Source organism: Sus scrofa, chromosome 18 (genome assembly GCF_000003025.6).
Source record: "Sus scrofa isolate TJ Tabasco breed Duroc chromosome 18, Sscrofa11.1, whole genome shotgun sequence".
Lineage (NCBI taxonomy): Eukaryota > Metazoa > Chordata > Mammalia > Artiodactyla > Suidae > Sus > Sus scrofa.
In genome coordinates this window covers 1825881-1838969 of record NC_010460.4, presented here as the reverse complement: position 1 = coordinate 1838969, position 13089 = coordinate 1825881, and the positions used below count along the sequence as shown (strand labels likewise).

At 43.7% G+C, this 13089-nt stretch overlaps 1 protein-coding gene across 4 annotated transcripts in view; it reads right to left on the bottom strand.

Moving 5' to 3' along the window:
- LMBR1 (limb development membrane protein 1) overlaps nucleotides 1-13089 on the bottom strand; it is a 139490-nt gene that overhangs the window by 95982 nt on the left and 30419 nt on the right. For all 4 annotated transcript variants that reach the window (XM_021079157.1, XM_021079160.1, XM_021079158.1 and 1 more), the window contains exon 4: nucleotides 8949-9088. In XM_021079157.1, the coding sequence (XP_020934816.1) occupies nucleotides 8949-9088 (140 nt within the window). The remainder of the gene's footprint in view (nucleotides 1-8948; nucleotides 9089-13089) is intronic.

The window sequence follows — 13089 nt, the reverse complement described above, 5'->3', positions numbered from 1 at the left end:
CTCTTCACTCCTAAGTTGTCATTTTATTCTTGGCAACTGTGTAAAACTTAAGTATGTTTCCAGCATTTTACACACACATATCAGACATACACAGGCAAATATTCCTTAAGAAATTCCATAATTTTCATAAAACCTTCCTAAATTAAAAATTAGGGCCGATAAACATAACTCCCACCACCTTTACTGTATTTTATATTATTACATGTCGATTTATAAGATTTTTAAAAAATCTTAGCTAAACTTCTCTACTTCAGAAAGCTAAAATTAAATGCTTCAAATACAGTGGCAGAACCCTAAAAATTGAGAAACCTCGTAGCTTACCTAAATCAGTATCAATGACAACCTTTTTGAAAGCTATTCAATGTCTATCCCTGAAAGAAGTACCTAAACTTAGACAAAGGTTATTTAATAATCCCAGAATACTTAGTGAAAAACCCAACCAAGCCAAACCTTATTTGCCAGAGCATCATAGGATGCATTAACTTCTAGCTCCATCTGCTGGACTCACAAAATATTTCAATACAATACACAATACTATAAAGCAAATAATCTATTACTTTTCACCACACAGACAAAAAACTTCAGAATTTAAATAAGAAAATAAATTCAAGTTCAGCCATCTTCAACAATTTCCAATAGGACAAAACTAAGTTTTTTTGAAGTACTGGTTTTTCAGTATTTCAATGGAATTGAGGATTCTAATCCAAGTGTCAAAAAGTGACACATAATCAAAAAATTCTACGAGGAAAGCATAGCTTTAAAGGAAAGAGTACAAGTTTGCTTTTGAGTGAATAGTGAGTGTCGAGAACTTCAGAATTAAAATAGCTTTTACTGGAGTTCCCGTCGTGGCGCAGTGGTTAACAAATCCGACTAGGAACCATGAGGTTGCCGGTTCAATCCCTGGCCTTGCTCAGTGGGTTAACGATCTGGTGTTGCCGTGAGCTGTGGTGTGAGTCGCAGACGTGGCTTGGAGCCAGCATTGCTGTGGCTCCGGCGTAGGCTGGCAGCTACAGCTCCGATTTGACCCCTAGCCTGGGAACCTCCATGTGCCACAGGAGCGGCCCAAGAAATGGCAAAAAAGACAAAAAAATAAAATAAAATAGCTTTTACTTATGTACTTAGGGAAACAACAAAAGGAACAATTTTAGCAAAATAAGCTGTGAAACTTTTTTCTTATAACGAAAAAGCAATACACATCTACTACAGAAACTTTACACAATGCAAATACCAAAACAAAAATTTTATAAATTCTTATATCATATACTCCTACCACGCAGAGAAAAACATCTTCTCAACATCTTTCTATGTCAATGAATACTCATCTACATCATCATCTAAAATGGTCAAGAAAGGATTCCACTATTTGGATCTACCAAAATTTAAGCAAGCACACTTCCTACTTACATTGTTTTGCGTTTACTATTATAAACAATGTCCAGTAACTATAGTGATGCACATTATAATAAATGACTGGCTATTGAGGCCAACTAACGAGAAATTGTTAGTAACACAGTTCTGACAATGGTACCTTAAATTTATTTATTTTTTTTTTATTTTATTTTTTTTTTCCCACTGTGCAGCAAGGGGGTCAGGTTATCCTTACATGTATACATTACAATGGTACCTTAAATTTAGTAAGAACTGACTTTTGATTGAATGTTTCTACAGAAGTAAATATAATACTTGCTTTTATTTTTTTTAATTTGATTGCTTATAATCTAATAGCTTGAATTTTTTGACCTTCTATAGGACGGGAAAATATATAAAACAAAGACAGATTTTGTAGTTCCTTGATGATGTCCACAACGGTATACTATACTGACTAACCCTGTGGACAAATCAAAATAAAGCGCACATACCACATACCGTGCGAAGTCAACTCAGATGACTGCGGTTCTCGCTTAATAGGCTGAATCTTACAGTGGGCCATCGTGTGTCTCTGCCCGGCCATAAGCACTATGGACAGCTTAACCAAAAACTGAGCCCCACTGGGAGAAGACAGCTCAGAATCTGAAGAATTCTTTCCTTATTTTATTCAAGGCCACAACTTAATTCCATCCAAAGAGCTATCAATGTTTCATTTCTACTGTAACCTTTAACTTACATACATAAAATGACCTTCCTACAGTGAACAATTCAGTGGCATCCAGGGCAGTTGCGACTACCCTTCTCTAGCTCCACAACCATCCTCATCACCAAAAAAGGAAAACCTACTAAGCGGCTGAATCATGGGTTTTTCACTCATGGAAGTAAAGAGGGTCGCATTTTACTACGAATTTATTAACAGCATTCAAGATACAGAAAGGGAATACAAGTATTTTCCTCTTCCTGTCCATTTTTACCCTTCTCCTATTTTAATTCTAATAATACATTGTAATTATAACGAGGAAAATAGCAACACACATTTTAGCCATGACTGAATTTGTCCCCTCGGCCCCTTCTGTACCATCCTATAGTGAGCCCCACCTGCTGCCTGCCATGGCCACACCGAGTGAGAGGAACCTCAGAGTGTCCAGCTGACAAGTCACAAAGGCCCCCGGCTAGAACAGTCCATGACCAGAGTGTTACCACCCTGCCTCACTCCTGCTCCAACAGCATTTCCACATCTCACATTTTCTTTTTTTTTTTCTTTCTTTTTTTTTTTTTTTGTCTTTTGTCTTTTGTTGTTGTTGTTGTTGCTATTTCTTGGGCCGCTCCCGCGGCATATGGAGGTTCCCAGGCTAGGGGTCGAATCGGAGCTGTAGCCACCGGCCTACGCCAGAGCCACAGCAACGCCAGATCCGAGCCACGTCTGCAACCTACACCACAACTCACGGCAACGCCGGATCGTTAACCCACTGAGCAAGGGCAGGGACCGAACCCGCAACCTCATGGTTCCTAGTCGGATTCGTTAACCACTGCGCCACAACGGGAACTCCTACATCTCACATTTTTGAATGTTATTCTTTATTATCACCATTGCTATTATTTTTATTTTAGGGCCGTACCCATGGCATGTGGAGGTTCCCAAATTAGGGGTCTAATCAGAGCCACAGCCGCCGGCCTACACCACAGCCACAACTACATGGGATCCGAGCTGTATCTGCGACCTACACCACAGCTCACGGCAACACCAGATCCTTAACCCACTGAGCAAGGCCAGGGATCAAACCTGCGTCTTCATGGATACTAGCCAGGTTCACTTCCACTGAGCTATGACAGGAACTCCGTTTTCAAGAAAATGTTTTCATCATTTTTTCATTACAGACAGAGCTACATCTTGCTATGAGATACAGAGATTCCAAACTAAGTTTAATATTTTTTTTCTTGGTTTCTTTTTTTTTTTTGTCTTTTCTAGGGCTGCACCCAAGGCATATGGAGGTTCCCAGCTAGGGGTCTAAATGGAGTTGTTGCCCCCGGCCTACACCACAGGCACAGCAATGCCAGATCCGAGCCGCGTCTGCAACCTACACCACAGCTCACGGCAATGCCGGATCCTTAACCCACTGAGTAAAGTCAGGGATCGAACCCGCAACTTCATGGTTCCTAGTCGGATTCTTTAACCACTGAGCCACGATGGGAACTCCAAAGTTTAATATTTTACTTAGTTGTGTCACTAAATTCTGGGCCAGAGAAGTGAAGTGGCATTTCAAGGTAATACAGTTAACACATTTCAAATACATGTCCAAGATCCAAATACTGTATTAAAGCCAAATTAAATACATTTATTTACAGATACCAAAGCATTAGACATATATTTTAGTCTCAAATCCTCATGCGATTTACACGTTTAAGACACTATGGTTCCATGTTGACGATTCTTTAGAAAAAGCCGTTAGATTTCTTTTCAACTTAAGTCCACTTCTACCAAAGTATTCCTAAGGATACAATTAATAACGGTCATTCGCCCCATCAATGAATCTGTGCTGAGCGTTTTCAGTGCAAGAACTGGGACAGGTGCCCCGTGGGAGACTAAAAGAATTTAAGACGGGTTCTGAGCCCCCAAAGAATTTAAACATTAAGTTCACAAAACACTTGACATAAAAAGACAAATAACAATTCAAGAAAATTCCATAAATGTCACACAAGATGGTAGGTGATTAACAAATGCGTATGGACGTTATAACTGCATGGGGGTAAAAGAAATAATCAGACTTTCCAGGGACTACCAAACCCTGGCTCTGAACGGATACTAACTCCAGGAGACCCAAAACCTCTTGCGGTGCACCAGCCGCACAGGGCTCGTGGGTCCGACTGTCAGGGGAGTTTCAGCTCAGGTCTCACACGTCTCACAGTGGGTCCCTGAACCAAGGCGCAAAAGCAGGCGGAATCCCACACTGGCTCCCCAACCAGTGGAGTGAGAGCTACTATGGTGGAAAAGGCCAAGCAGAAGCTCTAGAACTGCCTCTAGCTAGGAACTCAGGAATACAAAAGAAATCCCACATTCCTGAAGGTCATGCAGGGTTTAGTGCAGCCCTCAAGGACTTGAATGATGAGCGGTGGTGGTGGTTCCCTGATCCCCAAGAAAGACACACCCTGGAGAATGACAGCGGATTCTCATAAGCTTAGCCAGGGAGTGACTCTGATTGCAGCTTCCAGAGCAGACGGGGTTTCATTCCTTGGATAAATGAACACATCTCCTGGTTCCCGATGTGAAGCTACTGATGGGACAAAAATGCTGTTTTTTTTTTTTTCCCATCCCTGTCCACAAGGCCCACAGAAGCAGTCTGCTTTCAGCTGGCAAGGTAAGCAATACACCTTCACTGCTCCAACTGTCCTAACTCAGGGGTACACCTTGCCGATCCACGTCACGATTTAGTTTGCAGGGATCTTGATGACAATCCCTTCCAGAAGACTGGACACCCATCTACAATCCCACTTCCACAGTGGTGAAATCATGCTAATTAGACCTAGTGAGTAAGAGGTAGCAACTACTCTAGGCCTATCAGTCGGGGGCGGGGAATAAATCTAACAATAATTCAGGAGCCTTCCCCTCCAGTAAAATCTCCAGGGCTCCAGTGGTGTGGTGGGGATACCATGTCAAGATATCCCCTCTTTGGACTGTTGCATCTGGTCTCTCCTACAACCAAAAGAGAGGAATGATGCTTAGGGGGTTTCTTTGGATTTTGGAGACAAATATTCCTCCCTTGGGTGTGTTACTTCGGCCTGTTTACTGAGTGACTCCAAAAACTGCTGGTTTTGAGTGGGGCCCAGAACAAGCGAAGGCTCTGCAGCAGGTCCAGGCTGCTCTGCCCTTGGCCTTAGGATCCAGCAGATCCGACGGTGCCTGATGTGTCAGCAGCAGACAGGGATGCTGTTTGGAGCCATTGGCAGCCCTCGAGGTGGATCACAGCATAGGGCCTTAGGATTTTGGAGCAAAGCCCTGCCATCCTCTGCGGATAACTATTCCTTCTGAGAAAAAGCTCTTGGTTTGCTGTCAGGCATTCACAAAAACCGAACACTTGGGCATGGCCAGCAAGTTACCATGCAACCTGAGCTGCCGTCATGAACAGGGTGTTATCTTTATCTGACCCACCAAGCCACAAAGAGGGCGTGTGCAGCAACACTGTGACATCAGCCGGATGGGTGTACACATGGTCATGCCTGAGCAGGCCCCACAGGCACAACGAAGTCACAGGAAGAAGTGGCCCAGATGTCCATGGCCCCCTCTCAGCTCTTCTGCCTTCTCCCCCGCCCACCCTGCACCCACGGCCTCGTGGGGAGTTCCTCCCGATCAGCCAGCAAAGGACCCAAGACTGGGCCTGGGGCCAGACGGTTCTACACGATGTGCAGACACTGCCCCCAAGTGGACAGCTAAGCCCCACAGCCTCTCCCTGGGACACTTCCCAAGGACAGCAGTGGAGCAGAATCCTCTGAGTGGACAGGACTTGGGCACTGCACCTGGCTCTCACTCCACCTGGAATGAAAACTAGCCAGATGTGCAATTATACATTCACAGGCTGTGGCCAGTGGTTTGGCTGGATGGTCAGGGACTTGGAAGGAACATGAATGGAAAACTGGTCACAAGGCAGTTTGGAGAAGAGGCCTGCAGACAGACCACCGGAACCAGGAAAAACGTGAAGATACTCGTATCCCCTGTGACTGCTCATTAAAGGGGGGCCTCAGCAGAGGAGGATTTTAATATTAAAGTGGACAGAATCTCCATATCCCAGGGAGTGTCATTCACAAGGTTAAACAAAACTACAAATTCAGAGAAGAAAGACAAACATGAAGCTTTACGGAATCTACTACGTGCAGTGGATTACAGAAGATTTAGATCTACCCAAATATCAGAAGCAGAAACAAAGTTAGGGGTCATAAAACCCTAAAGAACACTTTCCCAAGCTGACAGCTTAGGCTTCCTAAGACCTGGCCCTGAGAGTACATCCAGAAGCAATGACGTAATTTAGAAGGTTCTTCCTCCAGTGCCCCACCTTCAGCTGATGTGGTCCATCAGAGGTCAAAGCTACGGTTTACTACATAGTTTATCTACTCACCCAACATGTTTACGAGGCTGTCACTATGCGGGAAGCACGGTTCTAAACCCTGATTTATAAACAAACTACAGCACCTGAACTTAGGCATCTTACACTACAGTGAGAAAAAACCAATGCAGACAAATACACTGACCTCCAAGGTTAAGGTCTCCAGCTTTAAACAGACAGCATGTCATGTACCAGCAGCTCTTACTTCCAGCCCATAAACAGAATCCAAGAAATGGCTCTATTTTAGAGTATTTGAAGGTCACTAAGTATATTGTGCAATTTCTTTTTGGTTAAACTGGCAACAAAGACCAGTTCACGTACAATACCGATAACTCATCAGAAAAATCATCGATAAATATGTTTTTCAACTCAGCATTGATAAGTACAACTCACCCTTACTTTGCTGCTTCATAATAAATTTTCAATGACTTTTCAGCAGATGGCTTACTTGTGTCAATTTCAGTAAACACCTTAGTCTGCCTGGGTTTTTTCAACTGCTTAAGCAACAAAAATGGAGTAATTTCTCTTTATTCACTTAATAGTTAGTCCTAACTTTACTGAATTATTTGGTCTTCAGAGCATCAGTGACTCCATTTGTTTCCAGTTTCAAGCATGACAGAAACCACAAACCCAGTGTAAAGTATGTGACAGACTATGATGTTGAAATTTTTCTTGTGAAGAAACAGTATAAGCCGTTTAAAGGACAACTGGGAAGAAAATGCCTGTAATTAACCTAATATACAGGTAATTACTTAAAATAAAAACACTGTAAAATGGACAAAGGAAATAGAAGGTGGCAATTTACCAAAAAACTAAATACAAATGACCATAAATGTGCTTTGTACACGTCTACCTTCATTGATAATTAAAGACCCAAGCCACGTCTGCAACCTACACCACAGCTCACGGCAACACCAGATCCTTAACCCACTGGGCAAGGCCAGGGCTTGAACCCGCAACCTCATGGTTCCTAGTCAGATTCATTTCCACCGTGCCACAGCGGGAACTCTGTTTTTTTTTAACTGATACCTAAAATTGGTGAATTTGGGGAATAGAAACCCTCACACACTACATGCAAGTGAAACTGCTAGTGAAATTCAGATGGTTTTTCTGAGAAATAATTGGGAAATATCTTCTCAAAAACCTTTCAAGTATGCTTACTGGGAAAACAAACTGCAGAAATTTGTCCCAAAGACAAATACTTATTTGTAAAAATGTAGCTTTTTAAATTGAAAGTATACCTTTTTCAGTTAAAAAAGGGGGAACAATTCATGAGTGTGATGGCGCTGGGCAGGCCTGTGAACACGGGAAAAGTGCCTCTCGGCATGGACTTGCTCCGTCACACGCTGACGGTGCAGATACACACGGGGTGCCACTGCAGTGCCATCTGGTGACGTGCTCACATGCACACACACCATGGTGAAGGGTTCGAGGCCACAGCATCCTCAGGAGCTCTCTGGGTTGCGGGACCGTGAATAATATTAATTTTCTCCACTGTAAATTTTGTTTTCCCAATTTTCTACAGCAAACATGTATTTCTTTAAACAGACACAAAGGGATGAGAGAACAGGTAGTTATCTGTATAAACTCCAGATGGATTTAGCAGTCAAGTGTAAATAAAACCATCTTTAAAAGAAGAAGGAAAAAGAAGAGTATTTGTCACATCTCAGTAAGTAAAAGGATCTCCCAAACACAAAAACAATTAGCGAAACCAAAGGAAGAAAAAGACTGGACACGACATAAAAACGCGAAAAAAATCTGTAATCAAAACAGAAAAATTAAAAGTAAAATAACACTTAGAAAAACATTTACAAAAATTTGATAGTTGATATGCTTCACACATGAAGAGGTCAGATAATTCAATATGAAAAAGGGGACAAAAGACAATACAACATATAAAAGATATGTATATTAGATTTTTTTTACATATTTTATAAGTTAAAATGCCCTACCTCACTAAAAATTTCCAGAAAATGAGACAGTCAAGATTAGAATGCAGGTCCACTGTGCTGCAAAGCAATTCTTGCCAAAATAAGTCAAGTCATTCTTTTTTTAAACCACATTAATTTCAAAATTTGTCCTTGACAAAGGAGTGTTTTGCCTCCTTCTATCATACATTTTGAAATGACAAGAAACTAACAGCAAACAAATAAAACAGAAACCATGGCAGGGGTTTTTAAGTCCTAAATGAGTTTGAGTTCTTCTGAGATATCCAGACAAACCAAAATTATCTTCCTAAATATTTGAATGAAAATGTTATTTATCACAATCATGGTAAGAATAAAAACTGCTTCTTATAGAAGAAACTTTCACAACCAAGAATTGGAAATAGTAAGTAAAATCTGGGGTGTTTTTTTTTTTTAGGACTCAAATGGTTTATTGGAGGAGGATGTGAATTATGAAAGAAACAGAAGGAAAATGTTTAAATGCAGTACCTAAAAAATGAAAGCATTGTCTGTGATCACATAAGCAATATACACTAACCATGGATCAGGGAGCCATTCAGCCACTGGATGTAGTAGTTCTGCGGAAAGGAGAGCAGGATCTCATTGCTGATTATTGAAAAGGGCAAAAGCAAAACAGCCCCGGCTGAAACCGCCAGCGTGAAGGTGCTCAAGAACAACCTGGAAGAGAAGAGAGGCACCGTCACCCGGAGCGCGGGAGGGACTCAGGAGAAACAACCAAAACGTCAACGCCTGAAATCGGAGAGAAGGACACGGGCACTACATGGACGAGATGTGCTTGGGAGATGGGGACACACGTATGACCCCCAAAGTTACAGCAGGCGAGCTCTGAGACGCCCATCTGTGCAGAGGCTCCTGGGCCTAAGGAGCAGGCCCTGATGGAGACATTCACCAGAGACCGTTTACAAAGAGTAAATTGTCACCTCATTCCTCGTTTAAACTTAAGTATTTATTTCACAATTGCATTTAATTAACAACTCTGGCAATCTATGCTAACAGCAACGCAACAACTGTTTCAGGTGAAAAACAATGCTTGTGAAAACAGGATAAAAAACGAATTAATTTAAAATGGTTATTTCAGGAAGAAAAAACTTACAAAGCCACTGGTCTACTACCTCTTAAAATGGTAACAGCTAGATAAACTATATAGTAAACTGTAGGGAACTTTAAATGATATTTAGAACACAACCCTGTCATTTTTTAAATGAGATATCTCCAATATGAACTAACATGGAAAAAGGTCTAAAAGAAAGTCCAAAAAATGAAGAAAAACCTAGACAATAAATATAAAACATGCTCCTCCCTGCACCTCCCAAAATGCATGTTTATATATAGGAAAACAGAGGTACCTTTAAAAACCTAGCACGATAGGTAACAATTCCTAGGAGAGTGGGACTAAAACGGGGCTTTCACTTTCTCAGTTGCACAGGTTTGAAATGTTTAAAATTTTCCATCTAATTTTTTAGGATTTTGTTTTTGTTGTTATCTCATTTTTTAAAGTTTTACTGAAGTATAGTTGATTTACAAGGCTGTGATCATTTCTGCTGTACAGCAAAGTGACTGAGTTAGACATATACACACATCCTTTCTTTTTCAGATGTTTTCCCATATAGATCATCACAGAACATTGGGTAGAGTTCCCTGTGCTGAAGAGCAGGTCCCCAGTGGCCAGTCATTGCACATACTTCATGTGCATATGCCAATCCCAAACCCCCAGGCCATCCCTCCCCGCCACCATCCCCTGTGATAACCACAAGTTGGTTTTCAAAGTCTGTGAGTCTGTTTCTGTTCTGCAAAGAAATTCATTTGTATGATTTTTTTTTAGATCCCACATATAAGTGATGTGGATGATATGATGTTTGTCTTTCACTAACTTCACTTAATATGATAATCTCTAGGTTTAAGTTCTGTGTTAGTTCTTTTTTGTTTTTTTTGTTTTGGTTTTGTTTGTGTGTGTGTGTGTGTGTGTGTGTGTGTGTGCTTTTTAGGGCCAAACCAGAAGCCTATGGAAGTTCCCAGACTAAGGATCAAATCAAAGCTACAGACACCAGCCACAGCCAGAGCCACAGCAACATGGGATCCAAGCAGTGTCTGCGACCTACAGCTCATGGCAATGCCGGATCCTTAACCCACTGAGCGAGACCAGGGATCAAACCCGAATCCTCATGGACACTGGTCAGATTTGTTTCTGCTAGGCCACAGTGGGAACCCCTAAGATTTTTTTTAAAAAAACACTAAAATGGCAAAGGAAAAGGGAACCTCACTAACATTAGAGATGAAAACTTAATTTAGTATCCATTCCATTAAATTTAATGTAGCAAAAATGTGAAAATACATGAAAGAAGATATAAAAAAAAATCATGCTAAACACTCAAAAGACACATCTAACAGAGTAACTTTGAGGCCAATGCCATCTTGTGGCAACCAACAGAAGTGTTTTCCTACTTTAAGCCAAAAATAACCATGAAATCTCCTCTGTTCAGTAAATCACTGATAAATTTCTTAGTGTAGACCATATGATATGTACCAAAACTGCAGGTCAATTCAGACACAGGAGAGGCCTTATAAACTGGTCTTGCTGAGTGGACAACACGTTTCCTGGGACAAGCACGAGGGTCCCCAGCCAGCCTGGCACTGACCCGCCATGATCTGAGAGAGGCAGCTCCCATTCCTCAGGCAGAGGGGCCTGCGCAGCTCCCCCTCTAGCCTCTCCCAGGCTCCTCTCACCACACCATTCCCACATGCAGGCAGGCTCACCTAACCTCCTGGTAGCGCAGACGGGAAGGGTCTCTGGCTCTGAGACCCCCAGGTCCAGCCAGCCCCCTCCTTCAGTCCCCCTCTCAGTCACCTGCCCCCGGGGAGGGCTCCTTAGAGGCTCCCTCTCCCTCTTCTCAGTAAAGCCAGTGCCTACCCTCTTGGCTCTCAGGACACGGACCAGCACCCAGCAGGGAAGGCCACCCGTGGTTAAACCAAAGCTGGGAGCTGTAATCTGACCAAGGAGCAAGCTTATGTGGGCAAACAGATGATGCTTTTCAAATCAGGAGACCCCAAAATCCTGAACATATGGTCATCGTAACTATAATACTGGCTCTTTCAACAAAAACCTTCTGGAATCTACTGCACTTTAGACTGGCCCTAAAGATACAGAGGAAGGTGACACGGTTCTCCCTGTGGCCTTGAGCCGCTGTGAGGAGAGCTATCCGTAAAAGGCTGATGGGATACAGGGAAAGCTGACAAGGGACCCTCGAGGGAAGGCGCTGGGTCAGGTCGGAAAAGGGCAGCCATGGTCACTGCTTATGCAACCACGGGGAGGGATGCCCCAGAAGGGAAAGGCAGCTGCTGGAACGCAGCAGATTCTGAGGACAGAGCCAAAAGGACTGTCTGGTGTGGGGTGATAGAGGGCTCAGGGGAGATGCAGACGTCCTCCTGAGCGTGGGAACGGGGGCTGCCAGCAGCCGTGACAGACAAGGCTGCAGTGGAGCAGGCTGGCGAGGGATACAGGGGGTCCCCCATGGATCTTCGGCGTCTGACGTGTCCACGAGGCTGGAAACTCATGGACACCACCTTGCATGCTTCTGCAGGTAACAGGTGGCCTGGGATGTCTGTCGGCCTCATCAGCGGTCGTGGTCTCTCTGCACCCTGGTCACGGTGCTGTGTGCCAGGGCGCTCCACGATGAAGTTCCTCTTCCCTTGAATTAACCAAGTCTTTTGTGGGAAGTTAAGTTTGAAACTAGGACAATACCCTGTTCCTTGTCAAATAATGGATTCACCTACTGGTCTCTACATGGCTTCGAGATGGTTCCATTACACTCATGATTTTGATGCTCACATTGTCCCTGAAGAGGTATCCCCTGAAGGCACCTGTGTCTTTGTCATGCACCCCAACACCTGGAGCGCTTCCCTGCATCGTGGCACAACTAGACGTACAAAAGGAGGCTGGAATTTTCCCCACCCTAGTCCTGCAATCAGCCTTCCCCCGCAAGGAGCTCTGGTTCCTTTGAGCAGAAACAAAACTCTGGGTTCTAAATATACTTCCTGCTATTGGGGTGCCAGACTCCCAGGGGCTCTCACTGGACAGGCACTCCAAGGGGTGTGGAAACGCACACATGAGCCCACACGTTACATCTAGATTTGGGTCAACACTGCTACGCTGAAAACCAGGAGTCTGTACAGGGACCTCCAATCCCAGCCCGCTGCACGGTTCAGTTGTTTTCTCCCTTCCCCCAGATGTAACTGGTTCCCACTATGTTTAACAGTTGCCCACCTCACTGACACCCTCACCCTCTGCAGGAGGACCACTTGCTCAGGTGACCCCCATTGTGGCCCGTCCTGCCCAATGGGCACCCTCCCCACCCTGCAACAGAGCACTGCCCTTCACCCCCTTGGGACGTCCGTGCCAGGATTTCCCTCTGCAGGAAACCTCCCTTCCTCTCTCAAATCCTGGGTCAATACCAGGTCCCCACTTGGGCTCAGAGCCCCGTGCCAGGCCTCCCTCCTGCGTGGATGCCCTCCTCACCGTCCTGGCATCACAAGCCACCCTTAAAAGCAGTTTCACCACGGAGGCACTTTAATCCAAATCAAATCAAATCACTATCTGAGAGAAAATGCAACCTGGGGCCGAAATAAGCAGAGTTCCCGAGGGGGCATGAGTAAGCTGTGGA